At 46.0% G+C, this 26,605-nt stretch overlaps 1 protein-coding gene and 2 long non-coding RNA genes across 4 annotated transcripts in view; 2 read left to right on the top strand and 1 right to left on the bottom strand.

The window, feature by feature from the left end:
- The window catches only part of LOC115178543 (uncharacterized), an 18,109-nt gene extending 4,707 nt beyond the window's left edge, over nt 1–13,402 (top strand). The window contains exons 2-3 of one of the 2 annotated variants that reach the window (XR_003872647.1): nt 8,600–8,604; nt 13,391–13,402. This is a non-coding gene — a long non-coding RNA (uncharacterized LOC115178543). Of the gene's footprint in view, nt 1–532; nt 536–746; nt 758–8,599; nt 8,605–13,390 lie in introns of those variants that run through there. The other variant, XR_003872646.1, reaches the window with a different exon arrangement.
- LOC115178544 (uncharacterized) lies at nt 8,827–9,691 on the bottom strand. The gene is made up of 2 exons (XR_003872648.1): nt 9,645–9,691; nt 8,827–8,921 (listed from the first exon to the last, which is right to left on the bottom strand). It is a non-coding gene; the product is annotated as an uncharacterized LOC115178544 (long non-coding RNA).
- A 91-nt stretch (nt 13,403–13,493) lies between the features above and the next one.
- On the top strand, nt 13,494–25,846 carry LOC115178542 (basement membrane-specific heparan sulfate proteoglycan core protein-like). The gene is made up of 8 exons (XM_029739801.1): nt 13,494–13,599; nt 21,276–21,422; nt 21,657–21,791; nt 23,542–23,708; nt 24,228–24,432; nt 24,960–25,139; nt 25,247–25,513; nt 25,699–25,846. The coding sequence occupies exons 1-8, from the start codon at nt 13,551–13,553 to the stop codon at nt 25,701–25,703; spliced, it is 1,155 nt and encodes a 384-aa protein (XP_029595661.1). The 5' UTR covers nt 13,494–13,550; the 3' UTR covers nt 25,704–25,846.
- The last annotated feature ends 759 nt before the right edge of the window (nt 25,847–26,605 follow it).

Raw genomic sequence — 26,605 nt, 5'->3', positions numbered from 1 at the left:
GCAGGAGAGCTGGCCAAGGACGGCACGTTCAAGAGTTTTGGAGAGAAAAGAAAGAAGGCATACTGGTCTGTAGTTGTTGACATGGGAGGGATCGAGTGTAGGTTTTTTCAGAAGGGGTGCAACTCTCGCTCTCTTGAAGACGGAAGGGACGTAGCCAGCGGTCAAGGATGAGTTGATGAGCGAGGTGAGGTAGGGGAGAAGGTCTCCGGAAATGGTCTGGAGAAGAGAGGAGGGGATAGGGTCGAGTGGGCAGGTTGTTGGGCGGCCGGCCGTCACAAGCCGCGAGATTTCATCTGGAGAGAGAGGGGAGAAAGAGGTCAAAGCACAGGGTAGGGCAGTGTGAGCAGGACCAGCGGTGTCGTTTGACTTAGCAAACGAGTATCGGATGTCGTCAACCTTCTTTTCAAAATGGTTGACGAAGTCATCCGCAGAGAGGGAGGAGGGGGGAGGGGGAGGAAGATTCAGGAGGGAAGAGAAGGTAGCAAAGAGCTTCCTAGGGTTAGAGGCAGATGCTTGGAATTTAGAGTGGTAGAAAGTGGCTTTAGCAGCAGAGACAGAAGAGGAAAATGTAGAGAGGAGGGAGTGAAAGGATGCCAGGTCCGCAGGGAGGCGAGTTTTCCTCCATTTCCGCTCGGCTGCCCGGAGCCCTGTTCCGTGAGCTCGCAGTGAGTCGTCGAGCCACGGAGCAGGAGGGGAGGACCGAGCCGGCCTGGAGGATAGGGGACAGAGAAAATCAAAGGATGCAGAAAGGGAGGAGAGGAGGGTTGAGGAGGCAGAATCAGGAGATAGGTTGGAGAAGGTTTGAGCAGAGGGAAGAGATGATAGGATGGAAGAGGAGAGAGTAGCGGGAGAGAGAGAGCGAAGGTTGGGACGGCGCAATACCATCCGAGTAGGGGCAGAGTGAGAAGTGTTGGATGAGAGCGAGAGGGAAAAGGATACAAGGAAGTGGTCGGAGACTTGGAGGGGAGTTGCAATGAGATTAGTGGAAGAACAGCATCTAGTAAAGATGAGGTCAAGCGTATTTCCTGCCTTGTGAGTAGGGGGGGAAGGTGAGAGGGTGAGGTCAAAAGAGGAGAGGAGTGGAAAGAAGGAGGCAGAGAGGAATGAGTCAAAGGTAGACGTGGGGAGGTTAAAGTCACCCAGAACTGTGAGAGTTGAGCCATCCTCAGGAAAGGAACTTATCAAGGCGTCAAGCTCAATGATGAACTCTCCAAGGGAACCTGGAGGGCGATAAATGATAAGGATGTTAAGCTTGAAAGGGCTGGTAACTGTGACAGCATGGAATTCAAATGAGGAGATAGACAGATGGGTCAGGGGAGAAAGAGAGAATGTCCACTTGGGAGAGATGAGGATTCCAGTGCCACCACCCCGCTGGCTCGATGCTCTAGGGGTATGCGAGAACACGTGGGCAGACGAGGAGAGAGCAGTAGGAGTAGCAGTGTTATCTGTGGTAATCCATGTTTCCGTCAGCGCCAGGAAGTCTAGGGACTGGAGGGTAGCATAGGCTGAGATGAACTCAGCCCTGTTGGCCGCAGACCGGCAGTTCCAGAGGCTGCCGGAGACCTGGAACTCCACGTGGGTCGTGCGCGCTGGGACCACCAGGTTAGAGTGGCAGCGGCCACGCGGTGTGAAGCGTTTGTATGGCCTGTGCAGAGGGGAGAGAACAGGGATAGACAGACACATAGTTGACAAGCTACAGAAGAGGCTACGCTAATGCAAAGGAGATTGGAATGACAAGTGGACTACACGTCTCGAATGTTCAGAAAGTTAAGCTTACGTTGCGAAAATCTTATTGACTAAAATGACGAAAATGATACAGTACTGCTGGCTGGTGGAGTAGGCTAGCTAGCAATGGCTGCGTTGTTGACTTTGTTTGAACGTGTAGCTGGCTAGGTAACCTCGATAGTTTCAGTACTACCCCTTGTCATGATACAAAAGCAACTTTGTAGCTAGCTAACATAACACTAATCAAGACGTTCCTTTGTAATGTATTTAGTTTCTACAATGCTGCTCGTCGGTAATAGTTGGCTAGGTTTGGAAAAATGGCATCCCGGGGGACGGAAATAGCTGGCTAGCTAACCTCGATAATCACTAAACTACACAATTATCACGCTATGACAAAGACATCTATGTAGTTAGCTAGCTAACACTGCACTAGTCAAATCGTTCCATTGTAATGTATTAGTATCTACAGCGCTGCTAGTCGGTAACGGTTGGCTAGCTAGCAGTGGGTTAGATGACTAGGTGTGTTGACTAAGTCTGGAGTCTGGACAAGGCGTCGCGGCTGGCTAGCTAACCTCGATAATTACTCTAAACTACACAATTATCTTAGATACAAAGACAGCAAAGACAACTATGTAGCTAGCTAACTAACACTAACACTACACTAATCAAGTCGTTCCGTTGTAATGTAATAGTTTCTACAGTGCTGCTAGTCGGTAGAGGTTGGCTAGTTGGCTAGCTAGCAGTGTTGACTAGCTAGCTAGCAGTGTTGACTACGTTAGGAGGACGAAAAAATAGCTAGCCTCGATAATTACTCAAATTACTCTAAACTACACAATTATCTTTGATACAAAGACGGCTATGTAGCTAGCTAAGAAAAATTGCTCAGATCAAACAAACCAAACCGTTGTAATGTAATGAAGTGTAATATTACCTGTGGAGCGAAGCGAAGTGCGACTGCTCGCTCCAGACCGGAAATGCTGGAAAACTATGAATGTAAAAACAAGTAAAAGAAGACCAAGTTACCGGTATGTTCCATTGTCCTCCTGATCATAGATTACTGGTTCAAAGTCCACAGGAACCCACTACAATGTAAAAACAATATATACTGAACAAATATTTTGAATTACAAAGTGGGTGGTTCGAGCCCTGAATGCTGATTGGCTGACAGCCGTGGTACAGTATATCAGACCGTATATCACAGGTATGTCAAAAACATACATTTTCACTTTTCTAATTATGCTGGTAACCAGTTTATAATAGCAGCAAGGCACCTCTGGGGTTTGTGGTATATGGCCAATATACCACGGCTAAGGGTTGTATGCAGGCTGTTTACTCCGTATTGTATCGTGCCTAAGAACAGCCCTTAGCCATGGTATATTGGCCATATACCACATCCCCTCTGGCCTTTTTATGTAATTATGTTCAACTGGCCGGTTTGTCTGTCTGTCTTTCTTCCTGTGTGTAGGGATGCAGCCTGACCTCTATCACTCATAGTGTACATGAGAGATTAGTTAATTATCTAGACTGTATGTTTGTACTGTATCATTTCATACTGTAGAACTGACTATGACAGTGAGACAGGTGATGTAACATATGAGGGTAGAACTGACTATGACAGTGAGTACAGGCGTTTTAACATATGAGGGTAGAACTGTAGAACTGACTATGACAGTGGGTACAGGTGATGTAACATATGAGGGTAGAACTGTAGAACTGACTATGACAGTGAGTACAGGTGATGTAACATATGAGGGTAGAACTGTAGAACTGACTATGACAGTGAGTACAGGTGATGTAACATATGAGGGTAGAACTGTAGAACTGACTATGACAGTGAGTACAGGTGTTGTAACATATGAGGGTAGAACTGTAGAACTGACTATGACAGTGAGTACAGGTGATGTAACATATGAGGGTATAACTGTAGAACTGACTATGACAGTGAGTACATGTGTTTCAACATATGAGGGTAGAAGTGATCCTACACTTCTCTAACCGTCCTCTTACCTGTGAGCTGAGCTGTCCTGAGCTACCAGCAGAAGATAATGACAACAACATCTGAGACGGGGATGTTGAATGAAGGAGGGGCAGCTGGAGAGAAGGGGGGACATGGAGGGTAACCGCACTGGGGGGAAGATAGTTTGGGTCCTGGGTGGGAATAAGGACAGGTATGAGGAAGTGGAGGTACCTGAGAAAGAGGGGAGAAACATGGGAAATAGAGGGGAAGATAGGAGGGGGGATAGAGAGTCAGTTAGGGTTCTTGTCTACAATCCTACTATCTGATCTCTCTCTAACTTCACTGCCAGATAATTCTGGTTCATCTTCCAGATTAGGCAGCTCAAGAAGAAATACACAGGCATGATTAGAAAGTCTCATCTGTTTGTGAAATCTTCCCTACTGTATTGGTGATTGTATGTATGGAATGGAATGAATGTTGGATTGTTGTTTAATCATAATGGGGTCACCTGGATACATCATGAATAAAAATGATAAAAGAGGGGTCTGCTGAATGTTATTATGAAGTCAGATGAATGTTGTTTCTGGTTAGACCTAGACGGAACTGTGGTGGTGATGTATAGATTGATGTACATTCTGGTTATGTTACCTCTACTGTGAAATCTCTCTAACTGCTCTGCCAGATCATCCAGGTCCATCCACCTCAGGGTCCTCAGTGTGATCTCCACAGCTCCCTCAGGGCCGTATCTCTTCACCTTCTGATCCACCGTGACCTGTGTGCCAGTGTACACCAGCTCTATCCATGGGATAGGAGGAATGCCAAGCAGCTGGCCACTAGGCAGGTAAGACTGAAATGTATTCAACTCATCTGGGTTCAGCTCCATCAGAGTGGTCAGCAGCAGAGCTGGAACATCCAACATTCTCTAAAAGGAATCGGAATAGAAAAACTGACTAGTGATATAAAATAAAGAACATTAATATATTCATATTAAGACATACTAGAATATTTCTACTGGTCTCTCAATATCTCATTTTCATATCATCATGAAATAGATTACGTTAAGAACTTTTACACACACACACACTCACACACACACACACACACACACACACACACACACACACACACACACACACACACACACACACACACACACTGGATTGCAGTGTCTTCAGAGAATACTGTGATCTACTGTATGTGGTTTGCTCACATTGACTTTAGACACTAGTCCTACCTTCTGCACATCCAGCTTCACCTTCATCCTAGAGATTTCAGTCTCCAGATGACAATGGTTCTTTTCAGACTGGGTTAACCTGGACCAGGAAACAGTCACACACTGTTCTGTTCCCCAACACCACCACCACATGCTGTGGTCACTACATTGTTCTGTTCCCCTACACCACCACCACATGCTGTGGTCACTACACTGTTCTGTTCCCCTACACCACCACCACATGCTGTGGTCACTACACTGTTCTGTTCCCCTACACCACCACCACATGCTGTGGTCACTACACTGTTCTGTTCCCCTACACCACCACCACATGCTGTGGTCACTACACTGTTCTGTTCCCCTACACCACCACCACATGCTGTGGTCACTACACTGTTCTGTTCCCCTACAACACCACCACATGCTGTGGTCACTACACTGTTCTGTTCCCCTACACCACCACCACATGCTGTGGTCACTACACTGTTCTGTTCCCCTACACCACCACCACATGCTGTGGTCACTACACTGTTCTGTTCCCCTACAACACCACCACATGCTGTGGTCACTACACTGTTCTGTTCCCCTACACCACCACCACATGCTGTGGTCACTACACTGTTCTGTTCCCCTACACCACCACCACATGCTGTGGTCACTACACTGTTCTGTTCCCCTACACCACCACCACATGCTGTGATCACTACACTGTTCTGTTCCCCTACACCACCACCACATGCTGTGGTCACTACACTGTTCTGTTCCCCTACACCACCACCACATGCTGTGGTCACTACACTGTTCTGTTCCCCTACACCACCACCACATGCTGTGGTCACTTCACTGTTCTGTTCCCCTACACCACCACCACATGCTGTGGTCACTTCACTGTTCTGTTCCCCTACACCACCACCACCACATGCTGTGGTCACTACACTGTTCTGTTCCCCTACACCACCACCACATGCTGTGGTCACTACTCTGTTCTGTTCCCCTACACCACCACCACATGCTGTGGTCACTACACTGTTCTGTTCCCCTACACCACCACCACATGCTGTGGTCACTACACTGTTCTGTTCCCCTACACCACCACCACATGCTGTGGTCACTTCACTGTTCTGTTCCCCTACACCACCACCACATGATGTGGTCACTATACTGTTCTATTCCCCTACACCACCACCACATGCTGTGGTCACTACACTGTTCTGTTCCCCTACACCACCACCACATGCTGTGGTCACTACACTGTTCTGTTCCCCTACACCACCACCACATGCTGTGGTCACTACACTGTTCTGTTCCCCTACACCACCACCACATGCTGTGGTCACTACACTGTTCTGTTCCCCTACACCACCACCACATGCTGTGGTCACTACACTGTTCTGTTCCCCTACACCACCACCACATGCTGTGGTCACTACACTGTTCTGTTCCCCTACACCACCACCACATGCTGTGGTCACTACACTGTTCTGTTCCCCTACACCACCACCACATGCTGTGGTCACTACACTGTTCTGTTCCCCTACAGCACCACCACATGCTGTGGTCACTACACTGTTCTGTTCCCCTACACCACCACCACATGCTGTGGTCACTACACTGTTCTGTTCCCCTACACCACCACCACATGCTGTGGTCACTACACTGTTCTGTTCCCCTACACCACCACCACATGCTGTGGTCACTACACTGTTCTGTTCCCCTAAACCACCACCACATGCTGTGGTCACCACACTGTTCTGTTCCCCTACACCACCACCACATGCTGTGGTCACTACACTGTTCTGTTCCCCTACACCACCACCACATGCTGTGGTCACTTCACTGTTCTACATTCATTTCACTCAGTTAATGAGAATGATGTTATACATTCTGATAGAGTTGTTAAATGGTCACTCCACTGCTTTTACAGTTGATTATCTCTCCAGCACCAGACCAGTAGACTCATATATTAAATCTCACCAGTGACTACATTGATTATATTAGTCTGAAATTAAAACTATGTCCACTTACATTCCAGAAGAGGTGCCGGTGAGTTTGGCCCTCTCTGCCCCTGCTGGCATCTGTTCCCTCTCAGAAGAAGCTACCGGCTCCTACACAGTCTGTGTCCTGTCTGTCTTTTCCATTAAGGACCACATTAGAAAGTGTTGATTCATACTTTGCCTAAAACAATAACAAGTGTAAACAAGAAAATGTATACACCGACACACACTTGGCTGCTTGATGTCAAAGAAGGTAGAGGCCTGTAATACAACTTTACCACAGACAAAAAAAGAAAATATTTTGATACAACTTGAGAACGCTGGTGTCGTGTTTGGTCTGTTGATGGAGATGTGATTGAAATCGTAAAGTTAATTTAAAAAAGTATAACCTAGCTATGCATTCATAGGTTATTTCATAGCAATTATAATATTAATCCAGCCATTTTGTCCCGTCGGTCGTGTCAATCTCAAACTTCCGTGTCTCTGAACATGAAACAGATACAATGTAGCCTACGTAACTGTATCAACAAACTTTACCAGGGATGTTTACCACTAATATTTATCCACAATATAACAGCATACTCAGTTCTTTCAAACTATTTTCTTTCCTTAGATGGGTCCATTTTTAGACAGTACAGGTGCAGCCAACCGACTGGAAAATAATGAAGCCTGACAGCAGAGCGCTACAGTTTCCTTTAGTTTTCAGCAGCCCGGCCCATCCCATGGTGCATCCTCCCTATTGGTCCCTATTGGTCTCTAGTAGTAGAACCCAGCCCATCCCATGGTGCATCCTCCCTATTGGTCTCTAGTAGTAGAGCCCAGCCCATCCCATGGTGCATCCTCCCTATTGGTCTCTAGTAGTAGAGCCCAGCCCATCCTGTGGTGCATCCTCCCTATTGGTCTCTAGTAGTAGAGCCCAGCCCATCCCATGGTGCATCCTCCCTATTGGTCTCTAGTAGTAGAGCCCAGCCCATCCCATGGAGCATCCTCCCTATTGGTCTCTAGTTGTAGAGCCCAGCCCATCCCATGGTGCATCCTCCCTATTGGTCTCTAGTAGTAGAGCCCCGCCCATCCCATGGAGCATCCTCCCTATTGGTCTATAGTAGTAGAGCCCAGCCCATCCCATGGAGCATTCTCCCTTTTCAAGTATCCCTGACTGCAGTGTGCAATTTGGGGTGGGGCTAAATGTGGGCAAATGTTTGACCCCTCCCAGCGTTTTTGAGGTCTGACAGTCACACACAGAATACAAACACACACGTTTGTGCAAGGCGCACGTTGAATACAAACATATTTCATTTTTGAAGATCGTAAGTATTATTATATAAAGTGGTACCAGCAGATGTGTTGTAACACTTTTTACTTCATGCTATATTTGATGGGGATCCCAAAAAACATTATATCCACTAGTGATGAGAATATCATAATTTATACATAACTCAGTGAAATCACACTGTGCTTCCATTGCAATGTACAGGGCGTGCTGTAAGTTAAGAAAGAGTAGGTTGTTAAGTTTGATAGTTATGATAACAATAATAATAGTCAATAATAATAACACCACCCCCCCAGGAATATATTTCAAGATGTAGAAGACGTCCCCCCCAAGAAGTCACATCAGCGTCCAACTCTGCAGGAGTTTGATGTATGAATAGTGTATGTAGTGTAAAAACTGTAGGAAATTGGTCCCAAAAAGTGTCAAGAATAATAAACAAGAAAAAGTACAAGCAATAACAATAGTGTGCTTTGCATGCTGCAAGCACAGAAATAATAATACATTTTCATATGTTATAACAGAAAATAGGACTAATATAATATAGTGAATAGCCAGCATCTTACCATCAATACAAACACCCAACAGTTGTTTGAGAAACCTTGCTTTGGTAGGCCCTGTGGTGTGAACAAGGTACACTTTCCAATAAAGGAATGGCAATCAAATGGTACAGTTCAGTGGAATAATTTAAAGGAATATCTAACCTGAACATCGTCCACACCAAAAGTCCTCCAAGGTCCAGGGGACACGATCTGAGCAATGTTTCTGTGAACACAGTGTATGTGAAAGTAAAGAAAAAGTACAATTCAATGGCTTTTTATACTCCAGCATGCGTAACAGTTTGAAACACAGTTGGAACTGAATTAGCCCAAGTTATTTTTCACAACATGTATGGGTGATGCTGGACCAGAAAATGTATTTTCGACTGCAAACACACCATCTCTCACATCAATGCACTCACATGACAAAAATATTTCCGTGGACACTGTTTCAAAGCAATGTGTATGCTTTCTTCGTAAATGTGTTTTGAAGTTTTTCTTATTTAACTATTTAACTTCAGTTTGCAGGGTGGACAAGTTAAAATTACTTTTCTTGACTTGCCATGTATGTTGGGACCAGGTGATTTCATTATTGTTTATACTATGTGAAGGCTGTGTAGACTCGCTATGTGTAACTTAGGGAATGGCTGTCGGCATAAATGATACACATTTAGAATCAGCCAAACACAACAAGGCATACATTGAAGAAACACAGAAAATCAACGATGAAATGGATTACATAACTGTACATGTAAACTTAGCCGTACTGCTCAAGCAGGCACATTTTTCCAATTAAGATTCCCTCATTGTGAGCAATTAGCTAGCTCACGTGCAAATGGGTGCTAATTAATGCTATGCTAACATCGGCGCGGTAATCGGTCGTATAAAAATATATCGGTATAACATGAATATTACAAAGTACATTATGCATAATGACAGTCTCACTTACTTCCATGGTTTATATTTTTATCCATGTAGGTTAGGTTCCATTAACAGGGCTCCGGGCAGCCGAGCGGAAATGGAGGAAAACTCGCCTCCCTGCGGACCTGGCATCCTTTCACTCCCTCCTCTCTACATTTTCCTCTTCTGTCTCTGCTGCTAAAGCCACTTTCTACCACTCTAAATTCCAAGCATCTGCCTCTAACCCTAGGAAGCTCTTTGCTACCTTCTCCTCCCTCCTGAATCCTCCTCCCCCTCCCCCCCCTCCTCTCTCTCTGCGGATGACTTCGTCAACCATTTTGAAAAGAAGGCTGATGACATCCGATCCTCGTTTGCTAAGCCAAACGACACCGCTGGTCCTGCTCACACTGCCCTACCCTGTGCTTTGACCTCTTTCTCCCCTCTCTCTTCAGATGAAATCTCGCGTCTCGTGACGGCCGGCCGCCCAACAACCTGCCCACTTGACCCTATCCCCTCCTCTCTTCTCCAGACCATTTCCGGAGACCTTCTCCCCTACCTCACCTCGCTCATCAACTCATCCTTGACCGCTTGCTACGTCCCTTCCGTCTTCAAGAGAGCGAGAGTTGCACCCCTTCTGAAAAAACCTACACTCGATCCCTCCGATATCAACAACTACAGACCAGTATTCCTTCTTTCTTTTCTCTCCAAAACTCTTGAACGTGCCGTCCTTGGCCAGCTCTCCTGCTATCTCTCTCAGAATGACCTTCTTGATCCTAATCAGTCAGGTTTCAAGACTGGGCATTCAACTGAGACTGCTCTTCTCTGTGTCACGGAGGCTCTCCGCACTGCTAAAGCTAACTCTCTCTCCTCTGCTCTCATCCTTCTAGACCTATCTGCTGCCTTTGATACCGTGAACCATCAGATCCTCCTCTCCACCCTCTCCGAGCTGGGCATCTCCGGCGCGGCCCACACTTGGATTGCGTCCTACCTGACAGGTCGCTCCTACCAGGTGGCGTGGCGAGAATCTGTCTCCGCACCACGTGCTCTCACCACTGGTGTCCCCCAGGGCTCTGTTCTAGGCCCTCTCCTATTCTCACTATACACCAAGTCACTTGGCTCAGTCATATCCTCACATGGTCTCTCCTATCATTGCTACGCAGACGACACACAATTAATCTTCTCCTTTCCCCCTTCTGATAACCAGGTGGCGAATCGCATCTCTGCATGTCTGGCAGACATATCAGTGTGGATGACGGCTCACCACCTCAAGCTGAACCTCGGCAAGACGGAGCTGCTCCTCCTCCCAGGGAAGGACTGCCCGTTCCATGATCTCGCCATCACGGTTGACAACTCCCTTGTGTCCTCCTCCCAGAGTGCTAAGAACCTTGGCGTGACCCTGGACAACACCCTGTCGTTCTCCACTAACATCAAGGCGGTGACCCGATCCTGTAGGTTCATGCTCTACAACATTCGTAGAGTACGACCCTGCCTCACACAGGAAGCGGCGCAGGTCCTAGTCCAGGCACTTGTCATCTCCCGTCTGGATTACTGCAACTCGCTGTTGGCTGGGCTCCCTGCCTGTGCCATTAAACCCCTACAACTCATCCAGAACACCGCAGCCCGTCTGGTGTTCAACCTTCCCAAGTTCTCTCACGTCACCCCGCTCCTCCGCTCTCTCCACTGGCTTCCAGTTGAAGCTCGCATCCGCTACAAGTCCATGGTGCTTGCCTACGGAGCTGTGAGGGGAACGGCACCTCCGTACCTTCAGGCTCTGATCAGGTCCTACACCCAAAGAAGGGCACTGCGTTCATCCACCTCTGGCCTGCTCGCCTCCCTATCTCTGAGGAAGCACAGCTCCCGCTCAGCCCAGTCAAAACTGTTCGCTGCTCTGGCACCCCAATGGTGGAACAAGCTCCCTCACGACGCCAGGACAGCGGAGTCAATCACCACCTTCCGGAGACACCTGAAACCCCACCTCTTTAAGGAATACCTGGGATAGGATAAAGTAATCCTTCTACCCCCCCCCCAAAAGATTTAGATGCACTATTGTAAAGTGGTTTTTCCACTGGATATCTTAAGGTGAATGCACCAATTTGTAAGTCGCTCTGGATAAGAGCGTCTGCTAAATGACTTAAATGTAAATGTAAATGTAATTAAGATTCACTTTCGTTGACGTTGATACCTTCGACGTTTACCTCAACTTGGATGACCTTGAAGGAGATGGGAAGGGTTCGGGTTAAACGCGTTTGACTCCGCCTACATTGAGCCAGGCCATGACGTTTGACTCCGCCCACATTGAGCCCATCCCCGAACTGTACACTGCAGTCAGGGGCTTCTCTCCCTATTGGTCTCTAGTAGTGCGTCTCCCTCTAGAGGACAAACTGACACCAAACCAAAATAGGTGAGAGAGAGAAGCTGTTCTTATCTAGCGATGAAGTCAATACAACATCTCTGATATGATCTTGTTCTTTTTGTTTCCAGTTTACTCACAGGTTGTATTTGTAACGATACAAAATTCAGACTCCTTTTGTGGCGTTATTGAATTAATTTAACATATGAAGAATACTTACAAATATATGTTATTAACTCATAATATAGTAACGAGTGAAAACTTCTAGGCTACAATCCAGTACATTATAATGTGACCTATCTGAGTAAATATCCAACAGCAGGGCTGGTTCTAGGATGACATTTCTGGGCTGGTTCTAGAATGATATTTCTGGGCTGGTTCTAGGATGACATTTCTGGGCTGGTTCTAGGGTGATATTTCTGGGCTGGTTCTAGGATGATATTTTTGGGTTGGTTCTAGGATGATATTTCTGTGCTGGTTCTATGGTGATATTTATTGGCTGGCTCTAGGATGACATTTCTGGGATGGTTTTAGAATGATATTCATTGGCTGGTTCTAGAGTGATATTTATGGTCTGGTTCTAGGATGACATTTTTAGGCTGGTTCTAGGATGATATTTCTGGGTTGTTTCTAGGATGATATTTCTGGGCTGGTTCTAGAGGGATATTTATGGGCTGGTTCTAGAGTGATATTTCTGTGCTGGTTCTAGGATGATATTTCTGGGCTGGTTCTAGGATGATATTTCTGGGCTGGTTCTAAGGTTACATTTCTGGGCTGGTTCTAGAATGATATTTATGGGCTGAATCTAGGATGATATTTATGGGCTGGTTCTAGGATGATGTTTATGGGCTGAATCTAGGATGATATTCATGGGTTGGTTCTAGGATGATATTTCTGGGCTGAATCTAGGATGATATTTATGGACTGAATCTAGGATGATATTCATGGGTTGGTTCTAGGATGATATTTCTGGGCTGAATCTAGGATGATATTTCTGGTCTGAATCTAGGATGATGTTTATGGGCTGAATCTAGGATGATATTTATGGGCTGGTTCTAGGATGATATTTATGGGCTGGTTCTAGGATGATATTTATGGGCTGGTTCTAGAATGATATTTATCGGCGGGTTCTAGGATGATATTTATGGGCTGACTCTAGGATGATAGTCATGGGCTGGTTCTAGAATTATATTTCTGGGCTGGTTCTATGATGACACTTCTAGGCTGGTTCTAGGACTATATTTATGGGCTGGTTCTAGGATGATTTTTCTAGGCTGGTTCTATGGGGGTGGGGGAGGGGCAGGCAGACATTTCTTGTCTGTTTCTGAGCTAATATCCTGAAACTAACTGCCTGCCTGCCTGCCTGCCTGCCTGCCAGCCTGCCTGCCTGCCTGCCTGGGTAAGCTAAACACACAAATAAGTAAGGAGAGAGAGAGGGGGAGGAGAGGAAGAGAGACTGGGAGACAACACACAGCAGGAGACTGAAGACCAGAGTGAGAGAGGGAGTGTTAGAGAGAGAGAGGCAGAGAGGGGGAGTGTTAGAGAGAGAGATGGGGGAGAGAGAGAGGGGTTGTAGGACAGGCGAGAGGGATAGTTTTGTGCAACATGGATTCCTCCACAACAGCACTGCTATTTTGTTCTCTACTCTGGACAGGTAAACTACAAGCTGCTTCTCTCTACACTACAATGCAGAATATGTTATTAAGTCATTTACGGGATAGTTCAGAGATATATTTTTTTAAATGTTTGTTTCCTCATCTTGAAAGCAGTCTATAGACAAGGCCAGGAAATAAATATATAAATATGTTAACTTGTGGCACTATCACTTTTAAGTGGGTATATATTATTAGCTCTAAACTACTTTAAACTTTCTACTTTCTAAAAAAAGTTTTGGGATTAGGAATAAAGTAATAAACTAGTGTTGCGATGGTTTACAATTCTTAATCTTAACATAAAATGTTTCTCATAACTTTAAATGCACGGTGATACATTTCCTTTTTTACTGTAGATGTGAATTTATAAAACAGTGTTAATATCATGTCCCATGGTCTAGTCTAGCTGAGTCATGGTCCTATCCAGACCTGAGCTGCATGTTGTCTCTGATTGGATGTTTGCTCTGGGGTGGCATTTGTTTGCTGTTCTCCCCACAGACCACACTGAACACCCACAGTCTGCCCCTGTGTGTGTCTGTGTGTGTGTTTTATGTGAGTGTGTTTGGTGTGTGAGTGTACGTGCGTGCCTGCATGCCTTTAGATGTATACCTGTCAATGTGGACATGGTCTATATTACTCTCTATATGTGAATACTGTATATGCAAGAGTAGCGTGTGTGTATGTGTGAGTGTGTGTGTGTACGTGCATGTGTGTGAGTGTGAGTGTGTGTACGTGCTTGTGTGAGTGAGTGTGTGTTAACTCATTGAACCCCCCTTTGGGTGGAACCCTGTGCTCTCTCTTGCATCGGAGGATGTCAATGACTGGTGTGTGTCTCTCTGAGTGTCTATTTCTCTCTGTGTGTGTGCATGTAACCTTGTCTCTTCTCTCCTACAGTGTGTGTTTGCGTGATATGTGTGTGTGTGTGTGTGTGTGTCTGTGTGTGCTGTAACCTTGTCTCTTCTCTCCTACAGTGTGTGTTTGCGTGATATGTGTGTGTGTGTGTGTGTGTTACTTTGTATTGATTTTTTATTTTATTTCACCTTTATTTAACCAGGTAGGCAAGTTGAGAACAAGTTCTCATTTTCAACGGCGACCTGGCCAAGATAAAGCAAAGCAGTGCAACACAAACAACAACACAGAGTTACACGTGGAATAAACAAGCGTACAGTCAATAACACAATAGAAAAAAAATAAAGTCTATATACAGTGTATGCAAATGGCATGAGGAGGTAAGGCAATAAATAGGCCATAGTAGCAAAGTAATTACAATTTAGCAGATTAACACTGGAGTGATAGATGAGCAGATGATGATGTGCAAGTAGTGATACTGGTGTGCAAAAAGCAGAAAAGTAAATAAAAACAATATGGGGATGAGGTAGGTAGATTGGGTGGGCTATTTACAGATGGACTATGTACAGCTGCAGCGATCGGTTAGCTGCTCAGATAGCTGATGTTTAAAGTTAGTGAGGGAAATATAAGTCTCCAGCTTCAGCGAGTTTTGCAATTCGTCCCAGTCACTGCCAGCAGAGAACACGAAGGAAAGGCGGCCAAAGTATGTGTTGGCTTTGGGGATGACCAGTGAGATATACCTGCTGGAGCGCGTGCCCGGGTGAGTGTTGTTATCGTGACCAGTGAGCTGATATAAGGTGGAGCTTTACCTAGCAGAGATGTTACGCCCCTGAAAAAGGGGAGAAATAATCACGAGAGTGATACGGTATTGTTTCCTCAATGAGAACGTTTACTGTAATCATTTTACCAAAGTAACACATTTTACAAAACAACAGATCTACAGGAAAGAGCTAGTGTTGTAGGGTACAAGGCTTATTCAAGTCACAACAGTATACACTAATTCACTGAAACATACACTCATTTCAATATAACTGTCAAGCACAACGTTTTAACTCAGTAAACCCTAACTCAATTTATCAACAGTCAATAAAGTGTTTGAAAAACCCTTACACAAATAACACCGCAACATATCTTATTAGCAACGCACATGTTCATTCACATGTTCATTCACGATCGACATAAAATGGCAGCTACTCTCAGTACGAAGCTAGCCTTAGCTGCAACCGAGCAGGGCTCATATTACTCTGCAAACTTAACTCTAACTTCCTCAAGATGTTACTAAGACACACCTTAAACACTCTTGACATGTTAGCGAATTATTACATTTAAATGACTCTGTTCTCATCCGTAACGTACCTGAAAAAGGGGAGAAATAATCACGAGAGTGATACGGTATTGTTTCCTCAATGAGAACGTTTACTGTAATGAGGAAAAGACCGCGATTTCCCCGCGAACTTGGGTGGAGACCAGAGCAATCGATCTCAGGCTCATGGATTAAAGAGCATTTAGTAGATCACAGATTAACACTTTTCCCCTTCAATTAGGCACCACAATATAAAGTAATCAATATAACGTTTACACATTCCTTTTACAATTCTTACCCTTTGTACACTTGATGGATTTTAACTTTAACACAATTATATGAATGTTATCAATCTCTATCAACTAATACAGAATGCATGATCTTTTTAACCTTAGATGTTTTAAGATCCTCACATACTATGAACTTACTAATACTTTTTAATGTATAACAGGCTATGAGTATTTCCTTTAACCTGTCACAGAGACTTATAGATGACCTGGAGCCAGTGGGTCTGGCGACGAATATGTAGCGAGGGCCAGCCGACGAGAGCATACAGGTCGCAGTGGTGGGTGGTATAAAGGGTTTTGGTGACAAAACAAATGGCACTGTGATAGACTGCATCCAGTTTGCTGAGTAGAGGATTGGAAGCTATTTTGTAGATGACATCGCCGAAGTCAAGGATCGGTAGGATAGTCAGTTTTACTAGGGTAAGTTTGGCGGCATGAGTGAAGGAGGCTTTGTTGCGAAATAGAAAGCCAATTCTAGATTTGATTTTGAATTGGAGATGTTTTATATGAGACTGGAAGGAGAGTTTACAGTCTAGCCAGACACCTAGGTATTTGTAGTGGTCCACATATTCTAGGTCAGAACCGTCCAGAGTAGTGATGCTAGTCGGGCAGGCGGGCAGCGAACAGTTGAAAAGCATGCATTTGGTTTTACTAGCGTTTAAGTGCAGTTGGAGGCCACGGAAGGGGTGTTGTACGGCAATGAAGCATGTTTGGAGGTTAGTTAACACATTGTCCCAAAGAAGGGCCAGATGTATACAGAATGGTGTCGTCTGCGTAGAGGTGGATCAGGGAATCCCCCGCAGCAAGAGCGACATTGTTGATAGATACAGAGAAAAAAGTCGGCCCGAGAATTGAACCCTGTGGCACCCCCATAGAGACTACCAGAGGTCCGGACAACAGGCCCTCGGATTTGACACTCTGTCTGCGAAGTGGTTGGTGAACCAGGCGAGGCAGTCATTTGAGAAGCCAAGGCCATTGAGTCTGCCGATAAGAATACGTTGATTGACAGAGTTGAAAGCCTTGGCCAGGTCGATGAAGACAGCTGCACAGTGCTGTCTTTTATCGATGGCGGTTATGATATCGTTTAGGACCTTGAGCGTGGCTGAGGTGCACCCATGACCAGCTCGGAAACCGGGTTGCACAGCAGAGAAGGTAAGGTGGGATTCGAAATGGTCAGTGGTCTGTTTATTAACTTGGCTTTCGAAGACTTTAGAAAGGCAGGGCAGGATGGATATAGGTCTATAACAGTTGGGGTCTAGGGTGTCACCCCCTTTGAAGAGGGGGATGACCGCGGCAGCTCTCCAATCTTTAGGGATCTTGGATGATACGAAAGAGAGGTTGAACAGACTGTAATAGGGGTTGCAACAATTGCGGCGGATAACTTTAGAAAGAGAGGGTCCAGATTGTCTAGCCCAGCTGATTTGTACGGGTCCAGGTTTAGCAGCTCTTTCAGAACATCTGCTATCTGGATTTGGGTGAAGGAGAAGCTGGGGAGGCTCAGGCGAGTAGCTGCGTGGGGTGCGGAGCTGTTGGCCGGGGTTGGGGTAGCCAGGAGGAAAGCATGGCCAGCCGTAGCGAATTGCTTATTGAAATTTTTGATTATCATGGATTTATCAGTGGAGACAGTGTTACAGTACCTAGCCTCAGTGCAGTGGGCAGCTGGGAGGAGGTTCTCTTGTTTTCCATGGACTTTAGTGTCCCAAAACCTTTTGGAGTTAGAGCTCCAGGAAGAAAATGTTTGTTTGAAAAGCTAGCCTTTGCTCTGCCGACTGACTGCGTGTATTGGTTCCTGACTTCCTGAACAGTTGCATATCGTTGAGGACTATTCGATACTATTGCAGTCCGCCAAAGGATGTTTTTGTGCTGGTCAAGGGCAGTCAGGTCTGGAGTAAACCAAGTGCTATATCTGTTCTTAGTTCAACATTTTTTGAAAAGGGCATGCTTATTTAAGATGGATTGGAAATTACTTTTAATTAAAGAACAACCAGGCATCCTCGACTGACGGGATGAGGCCAATATCCTTCCAGAATACTCAGGCCAGGTTGATTAGAAAGGCCTGCTCACAGAAGTGTTTAAGGGAGCGTTTGACAGCGATGAGGGGTGGTCGTTTGACCGCGGATCCATAGCGGATGCAGGCAATAAGGCAGTGATCACTGAGATCCTGATTGAAAACAGCAGAGGTGTATTTGGAGGGCAGATTGGTCAGGATAATATCTATGAGGGTGTCCATGTTTACGGATTTAGGGTTGTACCTGGTGGGTTCCTTGATAGTTTGTGTGAGATTGAGGGCATCTAGCTTAGATTGTAGGACAGCTGGGGTGTTAAGCATATCCCAGTTTAGGTCACCTAACAGAACGAACTCTGAAGATAGATGAGGGGGAATCAATTCACATACAATTATCCGCCAAAATTGTTGCAACCCCTATTACTAGCCTATTCAACCTCACATTCTTATCTGAGATCCCCAATGATTGGAAAGCTGCCGCGGTCAACCCCCTCTTCAAAGGCAGTGACACTCTAGACCGAAACTGTTAAAGACCTATATCCATCCTGCCCTGCCTTTCTAAAATCTTCGAAAGCCAAGTTAACAAACAGATCACCGACCATTTCGAATCCCACCGTACCTTCTCCGCTATGCAATCTGGTTTCCGAGCTGGTCATGGGTGCACCTCAGCCACTCTCAAGGTCCTAAACGATATCATAACTCTGTCAATCACGCATTCTTATCGGCAGACTCAATAGCCTTGGCTTCTCAAATGACTGCCTCGCCTGGTTCACCAACTTCTTCTCAGATAGAGTTCAGTGTGTCAAATCGGAGGGCCTGTTGTCTGGACCTCTGGCAGTCTCTTTGGGGGTGACACAGGGTTCAATTCTCGGGCCGACTTTTTTCTCTGTATATATCAATGATGTCGCTCTTGCTGCTTGTGATTCTCTGATCCACCTCTACGCAGATGACACCATACTATATACATCTGGCCCTTCTTTTGACACTGTGCTAACAAACCTCCAAACGAGCTTTAACACCATATAACACTCCTTCCGTGGCCTCCAATTGCTTTTAAATGCTAGTAAAACTAAGTGCATGCTCTTCAACTGATTGAACCCACACCCTCCCACCTGACTAGCATCACTACTCTGGACGGTTCTGACCTAGAATATGTGGACAACTACAAATACCTAGGTGTCTGGTTAGACTGTGAACTCTCCTTCCAGACTCACATTAAGCATCTCCAATCCAAAATTACATCTAGAATCGGCTTCCTATTTTGCAACAAAGCCTCCTTCACTCATGCTGCCAAACATACCCTCGTAAAACTGACTATCCTACCAATCCTCGACTTCGGCGATGCCATTTACAAAATAGCCTCCAACACTACTCAGCAAACTGGATGTAGTCTATCACAGTGCCATCCATTTTATCACCAAAGCACCATATACTACCCACCACTGCGACCTATATGCTCTCGTTGGCTGGCCCTCACTACATATTCGTCACCCAACCCACTGGCTCCAGGTCATCTATAAGTCTTTGCTAGGTAAAGCCCCACCTTTTCTCAGCTCACTGGTCACCATAGCAACACCCACCCGTAGCACGCACTCCAGTAGGTATATTTCACTGTTCATCCCCAAAGCCAACACTTCCTTTGGTCGCCTTTCCTTCCAGTTCTCTGCTGCCAGTGACTGGAACGAATTGCAAAAATCACTGAAGCTGGAGTCTTTTAATCTCCCTCTAACTTTAAGCATCAGCTGTCACTGTACCTGTACACAGCCAATCTGTAAATAGCACACCTACTATTACTTACCCTCTTGCTCTTTTGCACCCCAGTATTTCTACTTGCACATCATCATCTGCACATCTATCACTCCAGTGTTAATGCTAAATTGTAATTATTTTGCCTCTATGGTCTATTTATTGCCTACCTCCCTACTCTTCTACATTTTCACACACGGTACATATATTTTTCTATTGTGTTATTGACTGTACATTTGTTTATGTGTAACTCTGTGTTGTTGTTTTTGTCGCACTGCTTTGCTTTATCTTGGCCAGGTCGCAGTTGTAAATGAGAACTTGTTCTCAACTGGCCTACCTGGTTAAATAAAGGTGAAGTAAAAATAAAAAGGTGTGACAACCACATCACAGTCGTAGTCATTACATTCTCCTCAATAAAGAAGCATTCAGAGCTAGTGGGGGGTGAGTGTTAGTTCTCAGAAATCATTTTATTTTTGGGGGGGAGGTGATTATTTAAGATACTCTTCGAAGAGGTAGAGTTTCAGATGTTTTGGGAAGATGGGCAGGGACTCTGCTGTTCTAGCTTCAGGGGGAAGATGGTTCCACCATTGGGGTGCCAGGAAAGAGCTTGGACTGGGCTGAGCAGGAGACCAAAGGTGGCAGAATGGAGTGCTTGGGTTTGAGCATAGCCTGAAGGTAGGGAGGGACAGTTCCTCTTCATGCTCCGAAGGCAAGTACCATGGTCTTGTTTTGGATGTGAGCTTAGACTAGAAGGTAGAGGAGTGTGCAGAGGAGCGGGGAGATGTGGGAGATCTTGGGAAAGTTGAACCAGGCGGGCTGCAGCTTTCTAGATAAGTTTCAGGGGTTCCATGGCACAAGCGGGGAGCCCAGTCAACAGTGAGTTGCAGTAGTCCAGACGGGAGATGACAAGTGCCTGGATTAGGACCTGCGCCACTTCCTGTGTGAGGTAGGGTCATTCTCTGTGGATGTTGAAGAGCATGAACCTGCAGGAGCAAGTCATTGCTTTGATGTTTGCAGAGAACGACAAGGTGTTGTCCAGGGTCACACCAAAATTCTTTACACTCTGGGCAGGGGACACCTTGGAGTTGTCAACCGTGATGGCAGGCATTCCCCAGGAGGAAAAGCAGCTCCATCTTGTCGACGTTGAGCTTGAGATGGTGGGCCGACATCCAAGCTGAGATATCTGCCAGGCGTGCATAGATGTGTGTCGCCACCTGGGTGTCAGAAGGAGGGAAGGAGAAAAGTAGTTGAGTGTCATCTGCATAGCAATGTTAGGAGAGACCATGAGAGGATATGAGAGAGCCAAGTGACTTGGTGTAAAGAGAAAAGAGGAGAGGGCCTAGAACTGAGCCCTGGGGGACACCTATAGAGTGTACGGCAGGGTGTGTGTATAATGTGTGTGTGTATAATGTGTGTGTGTGTGTGTGTGTGTGTGTGTGTGTGTGTGTGTGTGTGTGTGTTACTGATCTATCTCTCCCTCCTATCCAGTATGTGCCCAGGCCCCAGTATTATCAGTTGAACCCAGGTCAGCAGGGGTCCGGCTGGGGGAGTCGGTCAGTTTCCGCTGCCGGGTGGTCAGTGGGTCACAGCCCGTCCGTCTGGAGTGGATGAGAACCAACAACCATCCACTGGCAGGTGGGGCTCTGACCACACATATGCACACAGGCAGACAGACACACACAGGCACGCACACACACACACACACAGCCCTTGAATGGTACTGAACTACACAATAGCTGTGACACAATGTTAAATAGACGGTTTATAAAAATGTGATGGTTGAACTGGTTTTAACTGGTCCTAACCGGTCATAAGTGGTTCTAGATGGTTCTCACTCGTTCTAACTGGTCCTAACGGCTCTTTCCTTAGATAATGTGAAGATCGGCCCGGATGGTTCCGTGCTGACTGTTGCTAACACCAGGAACGGTAACCAGGGGCAGTACCGTTGCGTGGCAACTAACTCTGTGGGCCGAAGCACCATGATGGCCTCACTGACCATCAAACGTGAGTGGCCATCCCTAACCCAGAGTTAGAGCTCTAGGGAGGGGCATGGCTGAGGGGAGAAGAGCCCCAGAGATAGAGCTCCAGGGAGGGGCAGGGCTGAGGGGAGAAGAGCCCCAGAGATAGAGCTCCAGGGAGGGGCAGGGCTGAGGGGAGAAGAGCCCCAGAGATAGAGCTCCAGGAGTGGGGATGGATGGGTTGTGATGGGGAGATCATAGGTAAGGGTAGGATATGGAAGGGTGTATAGTGAGAGGTACCAGGAGGGCTGTAGTTATAGTAGTTGACATGTATTGTCAGGGTAGGAGAAGGAAGGGTGTATAGTGAGAGGTACCAGGAGGGCTGTAGTTATAGTGGTGACATGTAGTGTCAGGGTAGGATGGAGAAGGGTGTATAGTGAGAGGTATCAGGAGGGCTGTAGTTATAGTAGTTGACATGTAGTGTCAGGGTAGGAGATGGAAGGGTGTATAGTGAGAGGTACCAGGAGGGCTGTAGTTATAGTAGATGACATGTAGTGTCAGGGTAGGATGGAGAACGGTGTATAGTGAGAGGTATCAGGAGGGCTGTAGTTATAGTGGTGACCTGTATTGTCAGGGTAGGATGGAGAAGGGTGTATAGTGAGAGGTATCAGGAGGGCTGTAGTTATAGTAGTAGACATGTAGTGTCAGGGTAGGATGGGGAAGGGTGTATAGTGAGAGGTATCAGGAGGGCTGTAGTTATAGTGGTGACATGTAGTGTCAGGGTAGGATGGGGAAGGGTGTATAGTGAGAGGTATCAGGAGGGCTGTAGTTATAGTAGTAGACATGTAGTGTCAGGGTAGGATGGGGAAGGGTGTATAGTGAGAGGTATCAGGAGGGCTGTAGTTATAGTGGTGACATGTAGTGTCAGGGTAGGATGGGGAAGGGTGTATAGTGAGAGGTATCAGGAGGGCTGTAGTTATAGTAGTAGACATGTAGCGTCAGGGTAGGATGGAGAAGGGTGTATAGTGAGAGGTATCAGGAGGGCTGTAGTTATAGTGGTGACATGTAGTGTCAGGGTAGGATGGAGAAGGGTGTATAGTGAGAGGTATCAGGAGGGCTGTAGTTATAGTAGTAGACATGTAGAGTCAGGGTAGGATGGAGAAGGGTGTATAGTGAGAGGTATCAGGAGGGCTGTAGTTATAGTAGTTGACATGTAGTGTCAGGGTAGGATGGGGAAGGGTGTATAGTGAGAGGTATCAGGAGGGCTGTAGTTATAGTAGTTGACATGTATGGTCAGGGTAGGATGGAGAAGGGTGTATAGTGAGAGGTATCAGGAGGGCTGTATTTATAGTAGATGACATGTATTGTCAGGGTAGGATGGAGAAGGGTGTATAGTGAGAGGTATCAGGAGGGCTGTAGTTATAGTAGTAGACATGTAGAGTCAGGGTAGAAGGGGGAAGGGTGTATAGTGAGAGGTATCAGGAGGGCTGTAGTTATAGTAGATGACATGTAGTGCAAGAGTTGGAGGATCATTCTTCATATGGTTGGAACTTGAAACGTCACTAAATTAAACTTTTGGTTTGCATACATGTATCTGTCTGTGTACCACCTGAAGAAGTGAAAACCACACTCAACACTCTCCTCTTCTGTGTGTGTTGTTTGTGTGTGTGTGTGTGTGTGTGTGTGTGTGTGTGTGTGTGTGTGTGTGTGTGTGTGTGTGTGTGTGTGTTGTGTGTGTGTGTGTGTGTGTGTGTGTGTGTGTGTGTGTGTGTGTGGTGCATGTCCTCTCGCCTCAGATTCTCCTAAGGTGCGGGTGACCCCGGCAGGGCCCCTGCGAGTCCGGCTTGGTGAACCTGTAGCTCTGGAATGCCACGCCACAGGTAGGCCACGCCCCTCCATTTCCTGGCAACGCCACGGAACACAGCTGGTAACCACAAAGACCGAGGACACCAGTACACTGAAGGTCAGACGATCTGCCCGTACACCTACATACAGACATGCTGTACACACACACACACACACACACACACACACACACACACACACACACACACACACACACACACACACACACACACACACACACACACACACACACACACATACACACACACACACACATACACATAGCCACACACACTTATACACACGTACTTGTGAGGACTTTTTGGGGACCAAAAATTAATTACCATTCAAAATTAATATTTTCATAACCCTAAACCTAACCCCTAACCCAAATTCTAACCCTAACTCCTGAGCCTAAAATAACCTTTTTACAAGTGATGACTGGCAAAAAGTCCATACTTCTCCGAATTCTTGTGAAGACTTCTGGTACTCACAAGTTTAGTAAAATTTGTACACACACAAACACAGACATACACACACAAACACAGACATACACACACAAACACAGACATACAAACACAAATACAGACATACACAGACAGACACAGCTGTCTCCCTCCATGTCCCCTGTCTCCAGGTGGCAGCAGTGAGCTCTGAGGATGCTGGAGTGTATGTGTGTCAGGCCCAGAACACTGAGGGGGTCGCCGAGGTCAAGGTGGAGGTCATCGTTGAGGGCGGCCAGGGAGCTGCCAACGCACCCAAGGCACCCATGGCGACGGTATCCATGGCAGAGGTGACAGCTGTGGAGGGTCACACGGTCACCATGCAGTGTCAGGCCACAGGTAATAATCTGTCAGTCAATCAGTCAATTAATCAATCATTTAATTAGTCAGTAAATCACTCAATCAATCATTTAATCAGTCAATTAGTCAATCAGTCAGTAAATCACTCAATCAATAACTTAATCAGTCAATTAGTCAATCAGTCAATCAGTCAGTCAGTCAGTCAGTCAATCAATCAATCAATCAAGGATTATAAATTATCTTATATCAGACAGGCTGTTTCCCCGTTCTCTATATAATCATAGTCCCGTGTGGCTCAGTTGGTAGAGCATGGTCTTTGCAACACCAGGGTTGTGGGTTTGATTCCCACGGGGGACCAGTATGGAAAAATGTATGAAATGTATGCATTCACTACTGTAAGTTGCTCTGGATAAGAGCGTCTGCTGAATGACTAAAATGTAAATGTAAATCACTACTGTTGACCAGAGCCCTGTGGGACTACTTTATAACCGCATCCCTGTATCTCTCTCTTTCTTTATTTCTTTCTCTCTCTCTCTCTCTCTTTCTCCCCTTCCTCCTCTCCCCAGGTTCTCCCCTTCCTGTTGTCTCCTGGTCTAAACTGCGAGCCCCGTTACCATGGCAGCACACTGTGGTGGGTGGAGTTCTGACTCTGACCAGCGTGGGGCGCCAGGATTCAGGACAGTACATCTGTAATGCCACCAATACACACGGATACAGCCAGGCATACACACAGCTAGAGGTGGACTGTGAGTACACACACACACACACCAACACGCACACACACACTCACACACACACAAACACACATTGACATGTCATAACTCTCCCCCCTCTTCCTCCTCTTCCTCCCCAGCCCCTCCCTACACCACCAGTCTACCAGACCAGGTGAGACTCCGCCCCGGTGACACCCTCCGTCTCCAGTGCCTCGCCCATGGCTCTCACCCAATCACATTCCGTTGGACACGGGTGGGCCGGGCCGGCATGCCCGCAGGGGCGGAGACCATTAAGGATGGCCAGCTGCTGATTGGCCAGGTGAAGTTGAATGACAGCGGGACCTACAAATGCGTGGCGACCAACCACGTTGGTTCCAGCGAGGCTCTGGCGAAGGTCACAGTGAAAGGTGAGTTGTAACGTATTAGGTGAGCGCTGATCTGAACACCAATCGTATAGATGTACACTTCTGTCTGAAGATTCTGTCTGAACCCTTCAGAGTAAAATAACAAGTGTGAAATGTTAATAGTCTCTCTCTCCCTCTCCCTCTCCCTCTCCCTCTCCCTCTCCCTCTCCCTCTCTCCCTGTCCACAGCCTAAGCCAACTCATCTCCCCTGCGGCTCTCGTCCTACGTCTAATGTTGATGTCACGAACCACACAACCCCCCCCCCCCAAGATATGCGTATATAGTGGGGAAAAAAATGTTTATGAAATAAATTTTTATAAAATCAATAATGGTAAATATTTTGAGATGTTCTCTGATTGTGAATCCCTGATTTCAAGCATGTTTAGCTCAGTTAGCTTATTTACAATTACAGCCTTTACATACATGTTTAGCTCAGTTAGCTTATTTACAATTACAGCCTTTACATACATGTTTAGCTCAGTTAGCTTGTTTACAATTACAGCCTTTACATACATGTTTAGCTCAGTTAGCTTATTTACAATTACAGCCTTTACATACATGTTTAGCTCAGTTAGCTTGTTTACAATTACAGCCTTCACATACATGTTTACTCCTACTTAGGGTTGCAAACTTCTGGGAACTTTCAATTATACCCGGTTTTCCAAAAATCCTGTTTGGAATATTCCAAATTTCCAACTTATTCCCTCCTGATTCTGGGAATCGTCCAACTGGGATTTGGGGAAAACCAGGGAATTTATTGAAAGTTCTCTGAATTTTGCAATCCTACTTTTGACGTCACTTTAAAGTTCTGCTTTCCGCCACATGATGGAGATATTGAGTTAGCTACATGCAAGTAAGCAGACATTGGCCTATAATACACTCAAACTATCAGGGCAAAGTTCTGTTGGATTTCATTCAACTACATGACACATATTTTTATGTGCATTTTTTTTATTTATTTAACCTTTATTTAACTAGGCAAATATATAATGGTAGGCTGGACTAGAGTAGAACAGATCACTGGCACCTGATCGGCCAACCAGTACCTATTCCTGGGTTTTACACACCTAATCGGCCAACCAGTACCTGTTACTG

The sequence above is a fragment of the Salmo trutta genome, chromosome 38 (assembly GCF_901001165.1).
Source record: "Salmo trutta chromosome 38, fSalTru1.1, whole genome shotgun sequence".
NCBI lineage: Eukaryota > Metazoa > Chordata > Actinopteri > Salmoniformes > Salmonidae > Salmo > Salmo trutta.
Note: the sequence above shows the minus strand (reverse complement) of the source record. Positions and strands in the feature narration are given on the sequence as shown.